We start from the raw sequence: 19,038 nt of genomic DNA on the forward strand, positions 1-19,038 counted from the left end.
GCAAAGTCAGAGTTACTGTCAAACCAGTCTATGGTCTGGGTCCTTGTTGGCTTAAATTACTAACCAAAGAGATACAAGGAATAGTCGAAGTCCATCTGAAAGTGGTGGATGAAGTTGAAATAGTACTCTCTAGCATTAGATACTGATACTTCCTTTTCACATATTGCTTGTGTGTGTGCAGAGGGATACTGAAGTCTTCAAGCGCAGGTTCTTCCTAATATTTATTTCAAATGACAAGAGTGCTGGGTGCTTTACAGATAAATGTAGGGAGAATATTCTGGGCTTTTTGCTAAGCTAATCTAAGAAGTGCGTAAGCAGGCAAGTGAAAGGGATAACTGTTGGATGTGTGTCCAATTCCATTGTTTCCTTTAGTATATATGAATTGAGATCTCATGGAAGTGCTTTTCAAACAGAAAAGGAAGTCTCTATAGTTCCATGCAATTCAGGGTCCTGTCTAGTTACCTGAACAGGAAAGAAAGGTCAATGTTAAAATATTTTAATGGAGGAGCTTCCTTTATGCATTTTGAAATCTTTATTTGCCAGGGAAAAAAAAATAAGAACTAAGAGAAGCTTTCTGTGCACTGAGAATGTACAAAATGCTCTTTAAGAAAGGGTCACGGTATGTGCTATCTGTGCCAGGAACTGTTTGTGTCAGGCTTCCAGTGGAAGCCTCTCAAGTGCTGGGAATTAAATGGCTGTCTTTCCAGCAAACAGGGACTCCATCCCAGCATAATTACTGAGCTTTTTGATCTGAGGTATGGTTAGTATGAGAAATCAGTTACGGTGAAATGATTTCAAACACAGAAGCCACACAAACATAGACTTTTTCTTGCCATACAACTAATGCGGTTCAAGCTCGAGGTAGATATTTAAGTGTGGCTTGTTGATGAACACATGAGATTAGTAAAATAAGCTACATTCCTGTAGCTGTAGTCAAGCTGAACTGAGATTTCTTTGCCTAAAAAGCTGGTTTCCTTCTGCTTAGAATAATGACAGCCAAGATGATGTTAAATATCTAATTTGAATTTGAAAATGTCTTTTTTGCACATTTTTTAGCGTTGGTGTGATATCCTGGATACCCATCTTAAATCTTATTCAGACATAATACATTAAGATATCATAGCTTCACTATAAATGCCAAATATTTTCAGCTCTGCAATTTAACTGCAATTTTGTTAACTGATGCACTGTTGTCATAGTGTTTTTGTGGTGTTAATGGGTATATTTTGGGTGGCTGTAGACAATGCTTGGTTGTCTGCTTCTCATTTAAGCTATGTGGTCTCTGAAATGAGGATATACTGAAAAATTATTTTCCTTTTATTTTGCTAACTTTGTGTTTAACTATATATGTATGTTAGGTTACATTTCCAAAGTTTTGCCCTAGCAAACTCACTTTAGCTATAGAATAAAGCTGTCTGCAGCCTTTATTTAAAGGCTTTTGCAGTCTTGCAAATTTAATGATCATTGACCAGCTAGTTTTATCAATTTGTTTTTATTACCCTCTAAATTTTATAGTACATATTGTAAGGTTCTTCACTCCTTTTAGTTTTGAAGTGAGATGTTGTTGCCATTAGGCTTTGAAAGCACATTGTGATGCCAGGTCCTTCAAAGTAGCTTGTGATTATTAAAATATAAGTGCTTTCCTTCTTTGGCTGTATTAATTTGATTTCCTATCTATAGAATATTTTATGATAGTTTGAGAGCCTGCATATTCTTTGATACACCTGAAAAACAGGGATGGTAAGTACCAACAATGAACTTACTAAAGCTGTTGTAGGCAGAGGAGACTCTTGCCTACATTTCGTTCATTATCTCCAACAGGATTGTTTTCAGTAGAGCTTGCTTATTTTTAAATAAAACCCAAGCACAAATGGAGTTTGAACTTACTTCCTTTCCCTATTATGTGTCTACATCTAGATCTTGAATACCTGATGCATGCACGGCAACAGCTACTAACCACAGCTAAGCGTTGGGATTCTACTTCTAAGACTATTGTAGAATTTGAGCCTAATGAAACTACTGAATTGGAGAAGAGCCTTCTTTCCAGATACCAAATCCCTCTGTCTGCTGACCAGTTATTTACGCAATCTGTCCTGGACAAATCATTGACCAAGACCAACTATCAGTCACGGCTCCATGACCTCCTTTATATTGAGGAAATAGCACAGTATAAGGAAGTTAGCAAGTAAGTGATACCTTTATAACATATTTCTTCAATATTTCTTGGTGTCCTGTTGAAATGAGGATGGCAACTTTTTCATTAAACCTACGTGCTTCACTAAGATACTGAGTTTTCCTGTTTCTTTGCAATAAATTTGAGTCCAGGTCTGGAAATAGTAACTAGTTTAAAACAAATAGTATGTATTAGTGCCTCTGTGGAGGCACTTAACAGGAATGTTTTGTTAATGTCTGGATAATAATTATTTTTGTTTAGAGTTTTTTTGGCTCTCTATACAAAAAGATATTAATAATAAGAGCCATATATTTGTTGCTTGGTGAAAGTAGGTTGTAGCAAAGAAATATACAAAGTCTTTGGATAAAGGGTTGAATTGTGTGTGGATCAAGCTCTGATCTTACAATGATGTGGCAGCTGACTTCATTATATTTATTCTCTAAATAGGCTGAAACTGAGCTGCTGAATAAAAGTTCCTAATAAAAGGCTCATAGTATACATCGTTTGTGTTGTTCTGTCTTTAGGTACTACGTACATAGTACCCAACCAGATTAGCTGCACAAACAAATACAGAGTTAGGAAAAAGATGTGGATTTCCCATGTATAGACTCTCACGGGGCTTTTTTCTGCAGTTTGATATTTGTGGTTCAAAATTTTGCCTGCACTCACGTGGTACAAAAGAGTTTTAAAGTGTTGCACTACTCAGAATGGACAGTCAAAGGGTATAACTTCCCTTTAACCTAACTCTGTAGCAGATTTAGTTCTATCCATGCGCTAAGTACCAAATCAGAAATGTCTTTAAGACAAACAGTCATGGAGCTACAGAGGTTCAGCTGAATTGCTTCTCTAGAATTCAGGAAGAAAATACTATGAGTAGTTGTATTTTTAATGCTTTGAAAGCAGAAAAATGGTTCAGTTTCTTTTTTGTATCTCAGATGGAGGGCAGTGTATTTGAACTATTTTTCTTCATATCTTTCATCGCTGCTGTGCTCTGCTGTTGGGCTGGAATCGAACATATGGAGGAATCATGCTTGAACACTGTTTTCAGCATACAGAAATGTTCTCTGTCATACATATTTATAATCAGATTGACTTTTCTAAGACTTTTTAAAACACAAATGGGTTTAAAGGAAACATTATGAAATATGGCAAAGGAGTAAACAGTATATTTACGGAGTGAATGTTCACATTGAGAATTACACTCATGCCTCATAGGAAACCAGAAAGTAGCGTGCCTGTAGAAATGAAAGAAAAGCAAGTGTATCCTGTGTGTAATGCTTCCGCTTTGGACAATTTGGTGCAGTGATAAGTTATTGCTCTTCTTTTTCTGCCTAGTAGATTAATAAAAGTAAGTTTGAATAATGTTCTTGTAATCTTCTGTTTTGATGGTGTTGATGACAGAAATACTCTTTTGATCTTGTAGCTGACCCACTTTATCGCAACAAGGCTCAAACTAGCACACTCTTCTGATCCTCTGCAGCTAAGATCACACACTTGGTATTCTCTAGTGAAGCGTCAGGGTTGCAAGCCTAGAAACAGGCCCAGAAATACAAACACAAGTGGGTTGTGGTACCTCTGAAGTTGTGCTACGATTGAAAATGTGGATGAGCTGCTGCTCTCTGATGGGTTTGTGTATGTGTATTGTAACAGTAGTAAGTAGGGTTGTCAACGTGGCCTCTTAAGATGAGACTGGAATAATACTATCTGCAGTTCAGGCTGGAGTGCAGTGTTGAGTTTTAAGAATGTTGATGATTTCTCACTTTCTAGGAAAACACTGTCTTAGCCTTTATATGGGATCGTCTGAGTGGAACGGCTGAAAATAGTGGGGGGAAGTTTGCAATGGCTTTAAAAGTTTTGAACTCAGTGATAAGGGAGCTCATTCTGGATAGGCTTGGAGAGCTTTACTTTAAATCATGGTTATTTTAATATTTCAAGAGGTGTTTATAAAAATTACTCCATGTTAGTACATCATTAAATAGAGTAATAAGGGAGCCAGTGCTCTCTTATTTCCGAATGCAAGCATACTCTAAAGGAAAAGCAAACTAATGTTGATCTTGATACTGGCTTGGGAAAGGGCTGCCCTGTGTGATGGTTTTAAAGCCCTTCCTTTCTCTCTCTCTTACATGTTTTTCTTTTGAATGTGCAAGTGTTGGAGTGGCTGAACTCTGTGTGTATTTTCTTGTATGGACATTAAAGAGTGTGTGGTGTGACATACAGCTCCTTCCATGCAGAATAATAGAGCAGATTTATCCTAAAGGCTGTGAAATCTTAAAGCACTGGCTTTGATGGAAAATAAATTTGCTTTTGTCATTACTGTATATTACATTTATCAATACATAGGGAAGTGTTACACTGCACGCCCTGCCTTAACTCCACATGTGTGAATGTGCGAGCAAATGTGTTAAATGTACTTTTAGGAAAGGTGTTACATGGGACTTTGTTCAGAATGGGTTCATTTGCCTTTTTGACATTTATTGTTTGCCTTGGTACTGGATGGATTAATGACTTATGAAGTCTTTCTTTAATTTCTGTGGTTTTAAATATGAACAACGGGCTGGGTTTTTTTAGCTGGTTTCATTAGCACTGCAATTAGGCTGGATTTTTGCAGTGCTTAAGAGAAAACATAAGTATTTGATTTGTATAAGCCTGACTGAAAACCTCTTTTTGTATAAACCAGGAAAACGGGTGAGGAATAGATGGAAGAAGCAACTTCTGATTTTTTAAATCTTAATTCTTAGAGGTTTTTGTAGTTTAGCAATTTGCCAGAAGGTGTCAGCTTGCTCACTGGAAATTGCTTTATACTCTCTAAACCTTTAGCACAGCAGAGTCAGTTCAGTCATGAAGACACTTAACTTGTGCCTTGTCTGAGAATGGTAATACTGGTAATACTGTGTTCCAGCACATGTTTACTAATCTGACTTTGAGAACAAGCTGAAACACATTCGGCAGCAGAGGAATTCGACTTTAGGGAAATTTTAACAAAATCAATTCACAATTGCAAGTGATTGTATCTTAGTAATAATGCCAAGCTCTTGGTTTCTGTGTTAAACATTTTGTATAGTATTTTAACTGTCATCTGAAGGAGGTATGAGCTGGTTTAGATGTTGCTAACTTGCTGATAGCTCCTTTGGAACAGTGCAGCACTCATATAGAAGAAAGCTTGGGTTTTGTTTAGTTTGGGGGGGGGGGGTGTTAAGCACATGTGGAGATTGGGTTGCACCTAATTCTAATGAAGTACATGCTTTTCAGTGATTGCTTTGACTGTAGCCTGGGCAGTAACATCTGTGGTTAGGGATGGACCGAACAAATCCGTGCTCAGTAAGAAACATCTCGTGCTTTTTGAGTGGAGGAGTGTGAAATTTGGGTTTCATTTACTGCCCATATTCTGTAGAGAAGCAAGTACCACGAGGGGGCAAACTTGCAGTTTTTGTGCAACACTCATGATTTGCCAGATATGAAAACAATAGCTTTGGTTTGGTAGATCTTTAATTACTCAAGGAAGCTCAAATATTGTTTTTTTTATTGTTACAGGCTTTTGATTGATATTTAAGGACTTAAATGATAAATAACCAGTCTGGTAGGTTAAAATAAATATTATAAGAAGAACAGATAAAATAAAAACAGTTTGAAAAGTAGTGTAATAAAATTATTTTTTCCCCAGAATGATTTTTTTCATTTCTGAAAACCTTTGGTTTTCACTTTTTTTTTCCCTGTAATTTGTTGCAAATTCAGGAAATAATTACTGAGAACTGAACGTTGTTAGTGTGACAGACTTTTTACCCCTTTTGTTCTAAAACCAGGTTGAAGCAATCTGTTTAAAACAAACCCTAGCACTCTAGGAAGAGATTGCTGTGTATTGGTGAGAGGTCAATGAGGTGTGCTAATAAGTCGCTCCAGTGTGTTCTGCATGTGACTTCTAAGAATGATTTTGTTACATCTCTGATTGCAGGAGGAACTTGCTGCTAGTAGGAATTCTGTGCATAGACGATTTATATGGCTGATGGGATGCTATTCCCTGATTCCAGATAAAATTTTCTTGTAATGCATACGTTCTGATTTATGTTTTCCGCAGAAATTTTAATCAATCCCTCTGTATTACAGGTATAACAATACCATTTACCTTTTGAGATGTAAATTACCCTCTGTGGTGTGCAGCCTGGAAGAAATAAGTGCAATAAATAGGATCTTCCTCTGTTCTTAGGCTGCACGTCTCTCCTTGAATACCTAACATAAGCCTACGAACTATTTGAATAGAAATTGTCTGCTTTGGGACATGCACAACAGCTCTAATTCACCCTAAACTTCTTTTGGTCTCAGATACTATCTAGTATTTTGATTCTTTCCTGTGAGGGTCCTTTTTGTAAGCTTCAAAGATGTTAATTCTTTTAAATATCAGTTTTACAGGCTATAATCAAAAGGGGAATGTGTGAACATCCAACAGCTATACACTTAGGGAGGGCCAGATTTGCTGTACTTCATGTTCAGAAGTTACACATTCAGAATGTAAGGTCGTGACTGAGTCTTCAGTCTGAACACACGAAATTTCTGAATGTGAAAGGACTTTCCTGCACTGACTCGATGCTTTCTTACTTAGGTTCAACATAAAAGTGCAATTGCAGATAGTAGCAAGCTTTATGCTCACTGGTGTTTCTGGAGGTGCAAAGTATGCCCAAAATGGACAACTTTTTGGCCGCTTCAAGCTCACTGAAACGCTTTCAGAAGACACTTTGGCTGGACGGCTGGTGATGACCAAAGTCAACGCTGTTTATTTATTGCCTGTCACTAAAGAGAAGTCAGCACAGACCCAAGGAACCAAAGAGAAGGTTTATGAAGCAGCTATTGAGGAGAAAACAAAAGATTATATCTTCTTGAGGGTATCCAGGGAATGCTGCGAAGAACTCAATCTTCGGGCAGATTGTGAAATGCAGGTAAGTCTGAGTGGAAGTCCTTTTCGTGTGCGAACTGTTTGCATTGTGTCTGGTTTGGCTCCACCCAAACCAATTGCTTTAAGATACGAAAAGGAATTTTATTGTCATCATACACAGAAAGCAGAGCATGGAGGAGAATTTCAGATAGGTGAAATATCTCTATACATAAATATACACATACATATGTGTGGTTTGTATAGATGAGTCTTACTATTTGAAAATCAGTACTTTTGAACTGATGGTGTAAAAACATGTTTTAATGAATTTAATTTCTGGCAGAAGTCTTCTGATATACTAGGCCTGCTTGTAGATTTTTGCTCGTGTATCTCATGGTTTTCAGTTTGGTTTGTCAGGTAACTTGGACATTGTTTTATATTTCTGGTTCAAGTACAAAGCCCTCTGTGGACTTGCAAAGGAAAGCTTTGTCTTATTTTATTTTCCTGCAGGTAGGTGTTTGTGGGTAGCTCATGGGCTTTTCTCCACCAGAGCTGCCCAGTCTCTCCCCTCTCATCTAAACCCACCAAATATGTTGCTTACTCCTGCTGCCTGGATTTTTCTCTGGCTTAGTGTCTCTGATGTGGCTTCCAGCATTATGTCTGTCATTGCTATTTTCACCAGAGCCCTCAGGAGCCTTTTCTTAATGAAGTCAAAGGAGGGAGTTTTCTGTTGCCGTGTTTTTATCAACAAACCAACCAACCCTACAAAAAACAAACCCTAACCCAAACCCCAGCAAAACCAAACCAAAAAGCTCTGCTGCTCTTGACATAGCCAGCTCGGTCTTTGATAACTTGCATCTTGGACTCTTTATTTTGTTTCTTTTCAGTCTTTCTTTGGGTCATTGTGGATTCCATGATTTGTTCCTAGGCCTGAGGTGAGATTAAATTTTAATAAGGTTTCTTGAGGTTACGGCTGGGCCTTGTGCTGCTTTGTGTACCCATATTAGAACAAGGGAATATTGTCCTTCAGTGGAAGAGTCTTTAACTTATAGTACTTCCTTGATGGAGATGGTGAGGGTTGGTAGGTAGGAGGCACAAGGAAGGTGAATAAATAGTTTTATTATGCATATCCTGTGTTTCAGAATTATAATATTTGCCTCCATGGCTCTTGCTCCGCTAACACTTCTATCCAGGACAGATATTTATCTATCTTGGAGGCATTGTCACAAAATGAGGATTTCTAACACTTTTGCTAGAGAAAATGGTGTTGGCAGGAAGATAAGGCTTTTGATTACTTTGCAGTTAACATGACATGGGTGAGGATACTCTAAATATTAAATATTGTGTGGGTTGCAAACAATGAATTAGATGTAAATGCATATAAAGGAAGACAAGAGTTGCTGAGGGGAGTAGCTCAAGAGAGGACGCCTTCAATACCGGAGCGGGGAGGAGATCAGCGTCCAGGAGCCTCTACTCAGAGCGGCCAGAGCCACCGAGGGAGCCTCGGGTCCTCGACAGGCCTTGCCCAGGAGCCGGCAGCTCAGCTGATGTGAGCAGGGACTCACAGGAGGCGAAGCCAGGAGGAGCGGCACCAGCTCTGACTGGGTAAAAACCTGCCCCTGGGAGCGCAGCGAACAGGACGGGTCGAGGCGGTTTGCGCGGGCAGGCGAGCGGGATGGTGAGTACTCGCCGTATGACCGGGGCTCGCTCTGGGAGCTCTGCTCTGGCTGCCCCAGCGGTGGCCAGCGTAGGCACCCAGACAGAGCCGATGAGAGGGGAGGCTGCAGCGCAATGCTCAGAGTGTAGAGAGTGTCTGCACTGGTCTCCTGAGGGAACGGTGCCCAATGGGCAGGGCTGTACTCGGTGCTCCCTGGTGGAGGTCCTCCTGCAGCAGGAGCTGAGCTGCGGGATGCTGTTTATAGGCTGCAAGATGTCAGGGAAGCTGAGAGGAAGCAGGACTGCCTCCTCCAGGCCCAAACTGTGCAGGGGCCTCAGGCGTCCCCTGAAGCTCATGGAGGAGTGGAGGAGGCTGTCAACCCAGGAAGCTGGGAAATAGTAACAACAAAAAACAACAAAAAAAGAGGAAGAGGACAATTAGAAACAAGGGGCTTCCTCCTAAAGCTGTTGTCCCCACCCAGAACCGCTTTGCTGTCCTGCAGGGGGCTAAGAAGGAAGGGCACTTGCACCAGAAACAACCGGCTGGTGCACTGGTAAAGAAGATCACTACTGGTGCTGCCAGGAAAAACAGACGGGTCATAGTGGTAGGGACTCTACTTTGAAAGGGACAGAAGCACTCATCTGTCAGCCTGACCCGGTCTCGAGGGAGGTGTGTTGCCTACCTGGGGCATGGATCAGGGATGTTGCAGAGAGGCTGCCTGCTCTAGTGAGACCCACGGACTATTGCGCACTTCTGGTGATCCATGTGGGTGCTAGCGATGTTGATAGAAGTAGCCTGGAGAAATAAAGAAGGACTACAGAGGCGTGGGAGAGGTGGTTAGGGGCTCTGGACCTCAGATTGTCTTTTCGTCAATTCTCCAGGATACAGGGGAGGACCTTCAAAAAGCTAGGAGGATTGGCCAAGTTAATAAATGGTTAAAAGGATGGTGCCATAGTCAGGGGTTTGGGTGTTTTGAATACGGGACCCAAGTTAGTAGGCCAGGTCTACTGGGGGCTGGTGGAGCTGATCTGACAAAGAGGAGGAAGAGAGGTTTTGGTAGGAGGCTTGCCAGGCTGGTCAAGGTTTCTTTAAACTAGATGTGTTGGGGGAGGGGGGCATCGTTCCATCCCAACACACCCAGTCAGTTGCCAGCACCTACAATAAATGCTCGGAGCGATGCAGATATATTCCAGCCGCTCCAGCCAATGAGCCGGCTTCATTTGGAGCTCGGCTCAGATGCCTCTATACAAACGCCCGTAGCATGGGAAACAGGCAAGAGGAATTAGAGATGTGTGCACGACTATGGGAGTATGATATAGTAGGCATCACAGAAACATGGTGGGATAGCTCCTACGACTGGAGTGTTGGAATGGAAGGTTACAAGAGACATCAATTTGATGGGTGGACCACTCGGTGGATAAAGAACTGGCTGGATGGCCACATGCAAGGAGTTGTGGTCAATGGCTCAATGTCCGGCTGGAGACCGGTAAGGAGTGGTGTCCCTCAGGGATCGGTGTTGGGACCGGTCTTGTTCAACATCTTTGTCGGTGACATGGACAGTGGGATTGAGTGGGCCCTCAGCAAGTTTGCTGATGACACCAAGCTGTGTGGTTCGGTTGATACGCTGGAGGGAAGGGATGCCATGCAGGGGGACCTCGACACGCTTGTGAGCTGGGCTGATGCCAACCTGATGAAGTTTAACCATGCCAGGTGCAAGGTCCTACACCTGGGTCGAAGCAATTGGAGCACAGCTACAGGTTGGGCAGAGAAGAGTTTCAGAGCAGCCCTGCAGAGAAGGACTTGGGGGTGTTGGTCGATGAAAAAATGAACATGAGCCGGCTTCAGTGTGCGCTCGCAGCCCAGAAAGCCAACTGTATCCTGGGCTGCATCAAGAGGAGCATGACCAGCAGATGGAAGGAGGTGATCCTGTCCCTCTACTCTGCTCTCGTGAGGCCTCACTTGGAGCATTGTGTGCAGTTCTGGTGTCCTCAACATAAAAAGGACATGGAACTGTTGGAACAAGTCCAGAGGAGGCCACGAGGATGATCAGGGGACTGGAGCACCTCCCGTATGAAGACAGGCTGAGAAAGTTGGGGCTGTTCAGCCTGGAGAAGAGAAGGCTGCGTGGAGACCTCATAGCAGCCTTCCAGTATCTGAAGGGGGCCTACAAGGATGCTGGGGAGGGACTCTTCATCAGGGACTGTAGTGACAGGACAAGGGGTAACGGGTTCAAACTGAAACAGGGGAAGTTTAGATTGGAGATAAGGAAGAAATTCTTTACTGAGAGGGTGGTGAGGCACTGGAATGGGTTGCCCAGGGAGGTTGTGAATGCTCCATCCTTGGCAGTGTTCAAGGCCAGGTTGGATGAGGCCTTGGGTGCCATGGTTTAGTGTGAGGTGTCCCTGCCCATGGCAGAGGGGTTGGAACTGGATGATCTTGGGGTCCTTTCCAACTCTAACTATTCTATGTTTCTATGAAGTTAAATACTTGAACTCCTCACCCATCCCCAGTGTGTCTGCTGTGGAGCTTATGATTGATCTTGTTACCAAGCAGAAATAACCTCAAATTAAGGCCACTAAGATTGTTGGAAAGGAATGCGTTTTCACCAAAGGATTATCTCCTCCCATTCATTTTGTTTTGGAGAAACATATGCGAGCATCCTAACGTCTTAATTTAACATGGATAATTGGTCTGGGAAGACTTATGTTGTTCTGGGCTCTTGGTTTTGTGTTTGTTTTCTTAAAACAGTAATTAAACTTACTAATTGATTCTATCAGAAACTCCTCTGGAATGCAAAATGAGCTGGGGCTTCAGAAATGGCTCATTTTGCCCTAAGTTGCTGCCTCAGGTGAAGTTTTATAAGACAATCTATTCTGCATGAAGAATTGGGTCTTAAAGTTGCTTGTAGAATCATTTAGTACATCATACGTGGGTCAGTGAACTGGTGGTCAAATCCTTAAAGTGTTATCTGTGTTTTAAGGAATTCTAATTGTGAGAAAATGTTTTCTGATTAAGTAGTAACTGAAAATTTGGAAAGGGATCCTCAGGTTGGAACTAAGGATGCTGTAATTTGGATGTATAGCCTTTTTATTAAAGGTGTTGGCAACTCCGCTTAGTGGAGTTAGCATTCCCCATAGGATTCTCGGGCACTGAAGGAATTGCTTTCCTTGGGGTAGGTTTTGGGTAAGTTGGGTGGGTTGCTTTCTTTCCTCTTGTAATAATTCATCTTGGAAACTTTCTCATCGCTTGTTTTCCTGTTGTTGGCTTAACTGTAATAAATACGCAATTTGGCTTTTATCAAGTGCCCCATTCATGAAGGTAGGATGGAGTTAATGGATGCTTTAAACCCCCTGGCTGCTGCTCTGCTTGGGCACCAAACTAACATGCAACAGTTTTATTTTTGGAGTGTTTGTTTTGTGTCCTCTTCTGTGAAACTGGCAATGGATTAACTTCCTTTCCCACTCTTTTCTTATTGTGGACTATATATTAAAGCAGGTTACATGCCTCTCCTTCACAGATGGCCTCATTCAGTACTCTGCAACTGCAAATATAACTTACTTGATTCCATCAAAACTGGTTTAAAAACTAAAATCAAAAGCAGATGGTGAATGCAGGTAGATAATGAGAGGTATTTAATGCGAGGCACCTTGCTTGGACTTCCAGAAGGGACTATTGAAGTGTCACTCAGATGAGCATCACAGGTTTTCTGCATTTAAATTATCATTGTTATACTGGGTGTTCTTTTGTCAGCCTTGGGCCTAATTGAGCGTAGATATCTTTCCTGTATAGATCAAACTGTGAGGTTGGGACCGTTGCCGTTCCTGGGGAAGTCTTTTGCAGACATCTATGGGATGTGATTGAATGGCCAAATTGGCTCTGGGTAAGGCTGGGTAGGACAGAGCTTTGGAAGGAAAGGAAGCTTGAGGTCCCCCTTGGACAGGATGAGCTGGTGCTGTCATTCCTGACATGTGCTAAACCCTGCTACTCTGAAGACCACCATATTTACTAAGGTAGTGGATAGGCATATCCACATCCAAATTAGGCGCATCCAAAACTACACAGTGGAATAATGGGGAAAAAGACTCTTACACGTTCATATGTCCTATTTACAAAACTTCTAGCAGTTACAGTCACTTCAGTGAACTCCATGCTTAACGTTGTACAGATTTGTTACTGCCCTTTTCTTCAGCATTATGGTTAGACATCTTGCTCTAAAATATGTTAGTCAAGATAAATATTTAATATCTTTTTATCTGCCAGAGACTGAAAGTTAATGGCTACGTTCTGCACTGATACAAGCAAATATTGTTTATTTATAGCAAAGCTAGCGGTGATTTTACATACATAATAATGTAATATTTAAATATACTAGAAGGTAAATGCTGAGAGGTGTGTTTTGCAAATCCTTTAGTGACAGATAACAATGATTTGACAAAAAACCCCCAACCCAAAACCAACCAACAGCTAAAAATATGTCAGTGACTTGAAATTCTTCAGCACCTTTAGGTGGTTTTATGCTGCTTTACATTAGTGCAAATGTATGTCAAATTTTGTATAAAGGCTTCTGTGTTGATTGTTAACATGTAGATCTTGGGCATAATGCTCTGCTCAGATGCATTTGGGCTTGGATAGATTAATAAATGCAAATTTAAATATGTGAAAATGGTAATTTGAGTGAACTGTTTTTATGAACTGTTTCCCCAGGAGCTGCTTTTATCCCATGTTCACATTTACAATGTATTTTTCTCTTTGCTCTTTTAGCATATGTATGTATAAACTAATTTCACTTTCCATTGTTCAGTTCTGAATTTCATCAGGGATGTTAACGTGCTCTTCATGTTGTTTCTGGCTTTGTACCAAAGTTTTGTTGGCATTATCTTTTATTTACTAGCATTATCTTTTATTTACTAGCATTATCTTTTATTTACTAGCATTATAATGTAAGTAATTGAGAGAACAAAGAAATGAATGTATTGATAAGCAATGAATTGTTAGAAAGTAACTTTCAGAGAGTCCTAATAATTGAACATAAATAACAAGTTATGTTATTGCAGAATGTTTGACTAGAAATTAAATAGTGTTTGGGGTTTATCTCTGCTGGTCACACATCTGATTTATGTTGTCTGTTGAGCTGTGAAGATTTCTGGTCTGTTGCTTTTCTGAGGTTGCTCTTACAGTAAGGGATGGAAGCTTCTGTTTGCAAAAACAGTGGCTTAGGACAAGAATATTTTCTAGGAGTATTTTTTATATTAAAAAAAATAATTCCAAGAATGTTTTCCCTTTAATTTTTTTCTGAAAGTACAGTGGAATCTAATCTTAAAAGTCAAACCAACAGAATTGCATTAGAGAAAATGCTGTATTTATCTTTGCTTCACAACAACAATAAAAAGGAGCAAGTTAATTTTACCACAGATCTTTTGATTGAATGATATTTTTGGCTTTCTTCTTGAGAGTCTGTAGTTTGCAGGAAGATAAAAATGTAGCATATGCAGCAAAGTCTGAAGAGTGTTTTCTAAATTAGTCAGGTTTGGTTCACCTCTTCGTTTCTTCATTCATTTTGTGCTGCAGGTTGAACTTCAGTTTCAGTTAAATCGCTTACCCCTCTGTGAAATGCATTATGCTTTGGACAGGATTAAGGACAACAGTATTTTATTTCCAGATGTCAGCATGACTCCCACCATCCCCTGGAGTCCCAACAGGTATGAGAATGCAAACACTTCAATATCAAAGATTGTATGGTGATGTGTACTGATTTTCTCATAACAGATGGCTGAAACCTGCCCTGGAACAAGAAACCTGCCTTGCTGCTCTTTAATGGTGAGGATGGTTAAGAGAAGGGAGTGAAGCTGTTCTAAAGAAAACAAGAAAAGTGATTCTCTGAGGACTAGAATCTGTTGATTGGTTTTCCCTGCAATTGAGCTGTGGTTTTATAGGCATTGCAGTTGCACTGCAGCTGTAGAAAGCAAATCTGCTATTGTTGCTTACTCTTCTGTTCTTCACTGAAAATATGCATGATGCTTTATAGGATTGAAAATACCAGTTCCAAGGAGTTTGCTGTGCAGGATCTCAAAGAGTGATCCATTAATACTTTTGGAGTTTGGTGCAGTGAGCCCAAATATGGACATATCGCTGAGGGTATGACTAAGAAAGGTGTAGGAAGGGGCATTAGAAGGACCAGCATTGCACTTGCAAGCAGTCCTGAGATTCTTTGTATACATGTCTTACAGTGTCCTTTATGAAACTCTAAACCTCTATGTTCTATAAATACTTATAAAGAAACTTAAAGCTGGTGCAGTGATGCAGTGAAAATAGTTTATCTCGAAGAGGAAACTTAGGGAAGAGAAATACGAGGCTGTGTTGCTCAGGGAGTATGGGCAGTGTTCTTGCTGCATGGGGAAGGATAAAAGAGGCATGAGGTTTCTGTACTTAGAAACCAGGGAAATGAGAGGTATGTGGAACTGATATCTTGTACACCATGCGAGGAGTTGTGTGGTGTATTGAAGGTGAGAATTAAGAGTGATTGTGATATAGCACTAATCAGAAGATAGCTCAAGGATTAAAAGGAAAGGGATCAGGCCAGAAACCTGAGACAGCGACATAATGTGAGACAAAAGTTACTGGAAAATTTTAGTTTATCTTTGGAAGTGTAGGAAAAACAGAGACAATAAAAGGGTGGGAGCAGTTTTCTGGGTGGGGATGATTGCTGCATGCATCAAGCTTTGACAGTACAGGCAGAAAGAAGGGAATAGGTTTTGCATAGAGTTCTTAGTACAAAGCTAGCGGTGGTCCGTGACAATCCCCTGGCTTAGTAAAGTTTTGAATGAATCTCAAGGGAATGGTGTTTAAGAATAGTTTGGAAGTTAGCAGTGTTTCCACTAAAGGGAAGGTAAGTCAAGAAAGCGAGCACTGTTACCTTCTGTGTAGTTAATATCGTTTGTGTAATGTTTGATGATTTTTATATACATTAATGATAATGGTTGTAGTTCAGTTTCGTTAAGTGTAATAAGCATGGTTTTTTCCATCTGGTGGCTTGGTTTGTCCTACCTGGAGAATCAGTACTTCTGACTGAAAACTGTCTTTTCCTGGTTTTCTTCTATTTTTGTTTCATGTCCCTATTACTTTCCAATATTTCTTAGAGTCTCCTGCCAGCTTGTTATTCATAGCTGTCTTAAAAATCGGGAATTCGGTCAGTTCCCTCCTGATTTTACTCCTTGTTGCTAGCTACTACTGAGTAGATACTTTTCCCAGTCTGTAAGAAGCACAGTTCTTGTACCAAAGCAGATCACATTACTGAAGTATGGCCATATGTGCAGCAGCGACAGGTGGTTTTTACAATGCATGTCTACTTCTAAATCTGTCAGTGGGAATATTAAAACTGTGTCTACAGATCTTTAACCTCTTATGCTCATTGGAATTTTCTGAAAGCATCTTCCTTTTAATGCTGGTTTCGCTAGCTGGTTACAGCAAAATTCATTCTTTTAGGCTGCTTTCCTATTAGAGGTATGTGCATTAGTGATTTAAAAAACAAAAGGCAAAGAGAAGGCTGTGGTTATTGGTAGCTGTTAAGTTTTGTAGTTGTTTTTTAATTTCATCATAGATAAGTTTTACCAAGCCCTGGGGTTAACTGTTGGCTTTTAAAGTTGACAATGTAAATACTGCAGGAAAGAACCGTAACTGAAGTCACATTTTGCATATTAATAGTAGGAAATTGTTGTATGTTTACTTGCCTTTGTTATCAGCTGATGGTGCAGCATCTACTTTTTCTACTACGTGTTCTACGCAGGTTAATGACTGTTAGGTGAGATAATGTAAATTGAGAAATAGATTCCTTATGAAAAAACAAAAACCCAAGTTATTTATTGCAAATACCAAATCTTTGTGATTACAGCGTGTGATTGTTTTGCTGGATTTGTTGATTTGTTTCATTGTGACTCAATGCCACAATCAATACAGTAGCATGTAAGCTATTTATAGCTTTTAGAAATTATACTTCATTTCATTTCTGACTGACAATGCATTGCCACAGCTTGTTTTTAAACTGTCTCCTTTTGTACAGACAATGGGATGAGCAGTTGGACCCTCGACTAAACGCTAAGCAGAAAGAGGCTGTTCTGGCTATCACTACTCCACTTTCAATACAACTGCCTCCTGTTCTTATCATCGGTCCCTATGGGACAGGAAAAACCTTCACTCTGGCTCAGGCAGTCAAGCACATACTTCAGCAACAGGATACTAGGTGAGATGGGGCACTAAATATAGGGTGATGCTTGATTAGCAGAGATGTAGTTTTTTACTTAAAAGGTAGAAATGTAGAATTTCCATCCAGCTTAAAAACAAACCAACCCCAAGCCATCTGTCATTGTTTTGAATGAGAAAGTAATTTTATAGTCTTAGCCTGTAGTTTCCTTTTGGAATGAAACTAATTAAAATGGTTGATGTGTAGATGACTGTGATTTGCTCGACATGGAAAGTTTGGCAGTATGTTAGATAATAAGAGCTGTTCCGTGCTTAAAATCACGTCTAGATTAATAATCACAAAATAATTATTGAAAAACTGTTTGAATTTCTCCTAACTGAAGAAGTTGAGTTAAAGGGCTCAATCATGCCAACTATGGTAGGTTAGCGACTAGTTTCATTAAGAGAAATGTGCAGGAAGATGGCCACTGTTTCCTTTTTTTTGTATTCTACTGCTTTGAATTGTTTTCTGTTTCTTCATTGCTTTTTTATTTGCACCATTTATTCCAGCAGGATTCTCATTTGCACCCATTCTAATAGTGCTGCTGATCTCTACATAAAGGATTATTTACATCCATATGTAGAAGCAGGCAATCCCCAGGCAAGACCTCTCAGGTATTTTTTTAAGGCTTATTATGTATCTATAAAATACTATTCTTAAGAAAAGGTGTCTATAAAAAAAGGTTAAAGATCTTCTAAAACATAAAAGCATATTGGCATTACCAGCAGTGCTTTTAAAAACATAGACTAAAAGGACCATGAAACATTGTCAACGTAATTTTGGGTCATTTGTTAAATAAAAATAAAGACATCCTTTTTTAAGCTTTTATTATTCTACTGATAAATGTGTCTTTCCTAATGAGCAAACTTTTGATATGCTCCTCGAAAAGCTACTATGATAAATTCAAATGCGCTTTAATTGTATTTTAATTCCAGAACATTTTGACTCACACTTCCAATGATAGTTTGGAAACTGGGGGCTACCCACCTGGCTTCTTGAAGAATAGCTTTGGTGTCATAGGAGCTACATATTTAGAGAATCATGTGAAAGTAGTTTGGCCTCTTCTGATAAGTCAGGTTGAAGTCATTGTGTATGTGGTTAAATGTACTTACCGTGGGGATTTTGGGGAAGTAAGGGAAAAAAAATGAAGAAGAGGTGGAAAATTAAGGAGCAAGGAGGGTAAACTTGCATAGAAATAGTTTAGGAGGGTTTATTTAAAAGCAGAAACCAGCTCTTGGGAATATTTTGTGCAGTAATCGCAATATATGCAGTATAATGCTAGGTTGGGATGTATCTTTTTTAAACTATAGGCATAATTTTCTGAATGCCAGTCTATGAGTTTAATATATTGGTAAGAAAATGCCTCTTTATGTTTACTTGTTAGCTATTAGAAGCCATTTGGGACATACAGTTTATGCAATGTTAGTAAAGCCAATGAAGTTATGTGAAAGGGATAGATTTACAACAGCTGTAAATTCTCTTAAATTTGGTGGCTTGAGTTGCCTTATGACATTTTACAGACGCTGAGGATCTGGCCAAGGAAAAGAAGGCAGCTTATTTTGAATAGTTACTTTTGATCTGCTTGTGTTTTAGCACAGATTGTCTTAAGGTGATTTGTAAAGCACTTTGTGATGAAAAGCATTATGGTGTCTTAATTCTGTGCTGGGAAAAAATGTGTGTAACTGACACTTTTGGGAATACCGAGTTGTGATTTAAGAGAGCAAGGAGTTAAAGTTCAATGCTTTTTTTTTTTTTGTGGTTGCCAGGCTTTTGCTACTTTCTTTTATGTGCTGCATTCAACTGCGTAGTCTAGTCTCAGGAATACTTACGAAGAGCATACATAAAAGTGGTATTTTCCTTATGGTTAAAATATATTTGCCAAGGAAATGACAGCACATAATTTAAAAACCACTGAATGCTTGCATTTAAGTATGATTGTCATAGTATTTGATATGAAGCCTTCAGAAAGTGCTGCTGTGGATTAGATGATATTGCTCAAACAGTTGTGATACCTGTATAAAAAATCCTCCAAAATGGAGGCATATCTGGATTTGTGTGTATATATATTCATGGATCCACAAATATGTATGTCTTCAAATAAAAAATGC

General features: G+C 39.7%; 1 protein-coding gene across 6 annotated transcripts in view; it reads left to right on the forward strand.

Annotated features, from left to right (window-relative positions):
- Window positions 1-19,038, forward strand: part of HELZ (helicase with zinc finger) — an 87,909-nt gene that overhangs the window by 32,508 nt on the left and 36,363 nt on the right. For 4 of the 6 annotated variants that reach the window (XM_080629086.1, XM_080629083.1, XM_080629087.1 and 1 more), the window contains 5 exons: window positions 1,918-2,185; window positions 6,768-7,101; window positions 14,263-14,393; window positions 16,751-16,930; window positions 17,440-17,544. In XM_080629086.1, the coding sequence (XP_080485212.1) occupies window positions 1,918-2,185; window positions 6,768-7,101; window positions 14,263-14,393; window positions 16,751-16,930; window positions 17,440-17,544 (1,018 nt within the window). The remainder of the gene's footprint in view (window positions 1-1,917; window positions 2,186-6,767; window positions 7,102-14,262; window positions 14,394-16,750; window positions 16,931-17,439; window positions 17,545-19,038) is intronic. The other 2 variants (XM_080629084.1, XM_080629085.1) reach the window with 2 other exon arrangements.

Source organism: Psittacula echo (assembly GCF_963264785.1).
Source record: "Psittacula echo genome assembly, chromosome: 14".
Lineage (NCBI taxonomy): Eukaryota > Metazoa > Chordata > Aves > Psittaciformes > Psittacidae > Psittacula > Psittacula echo.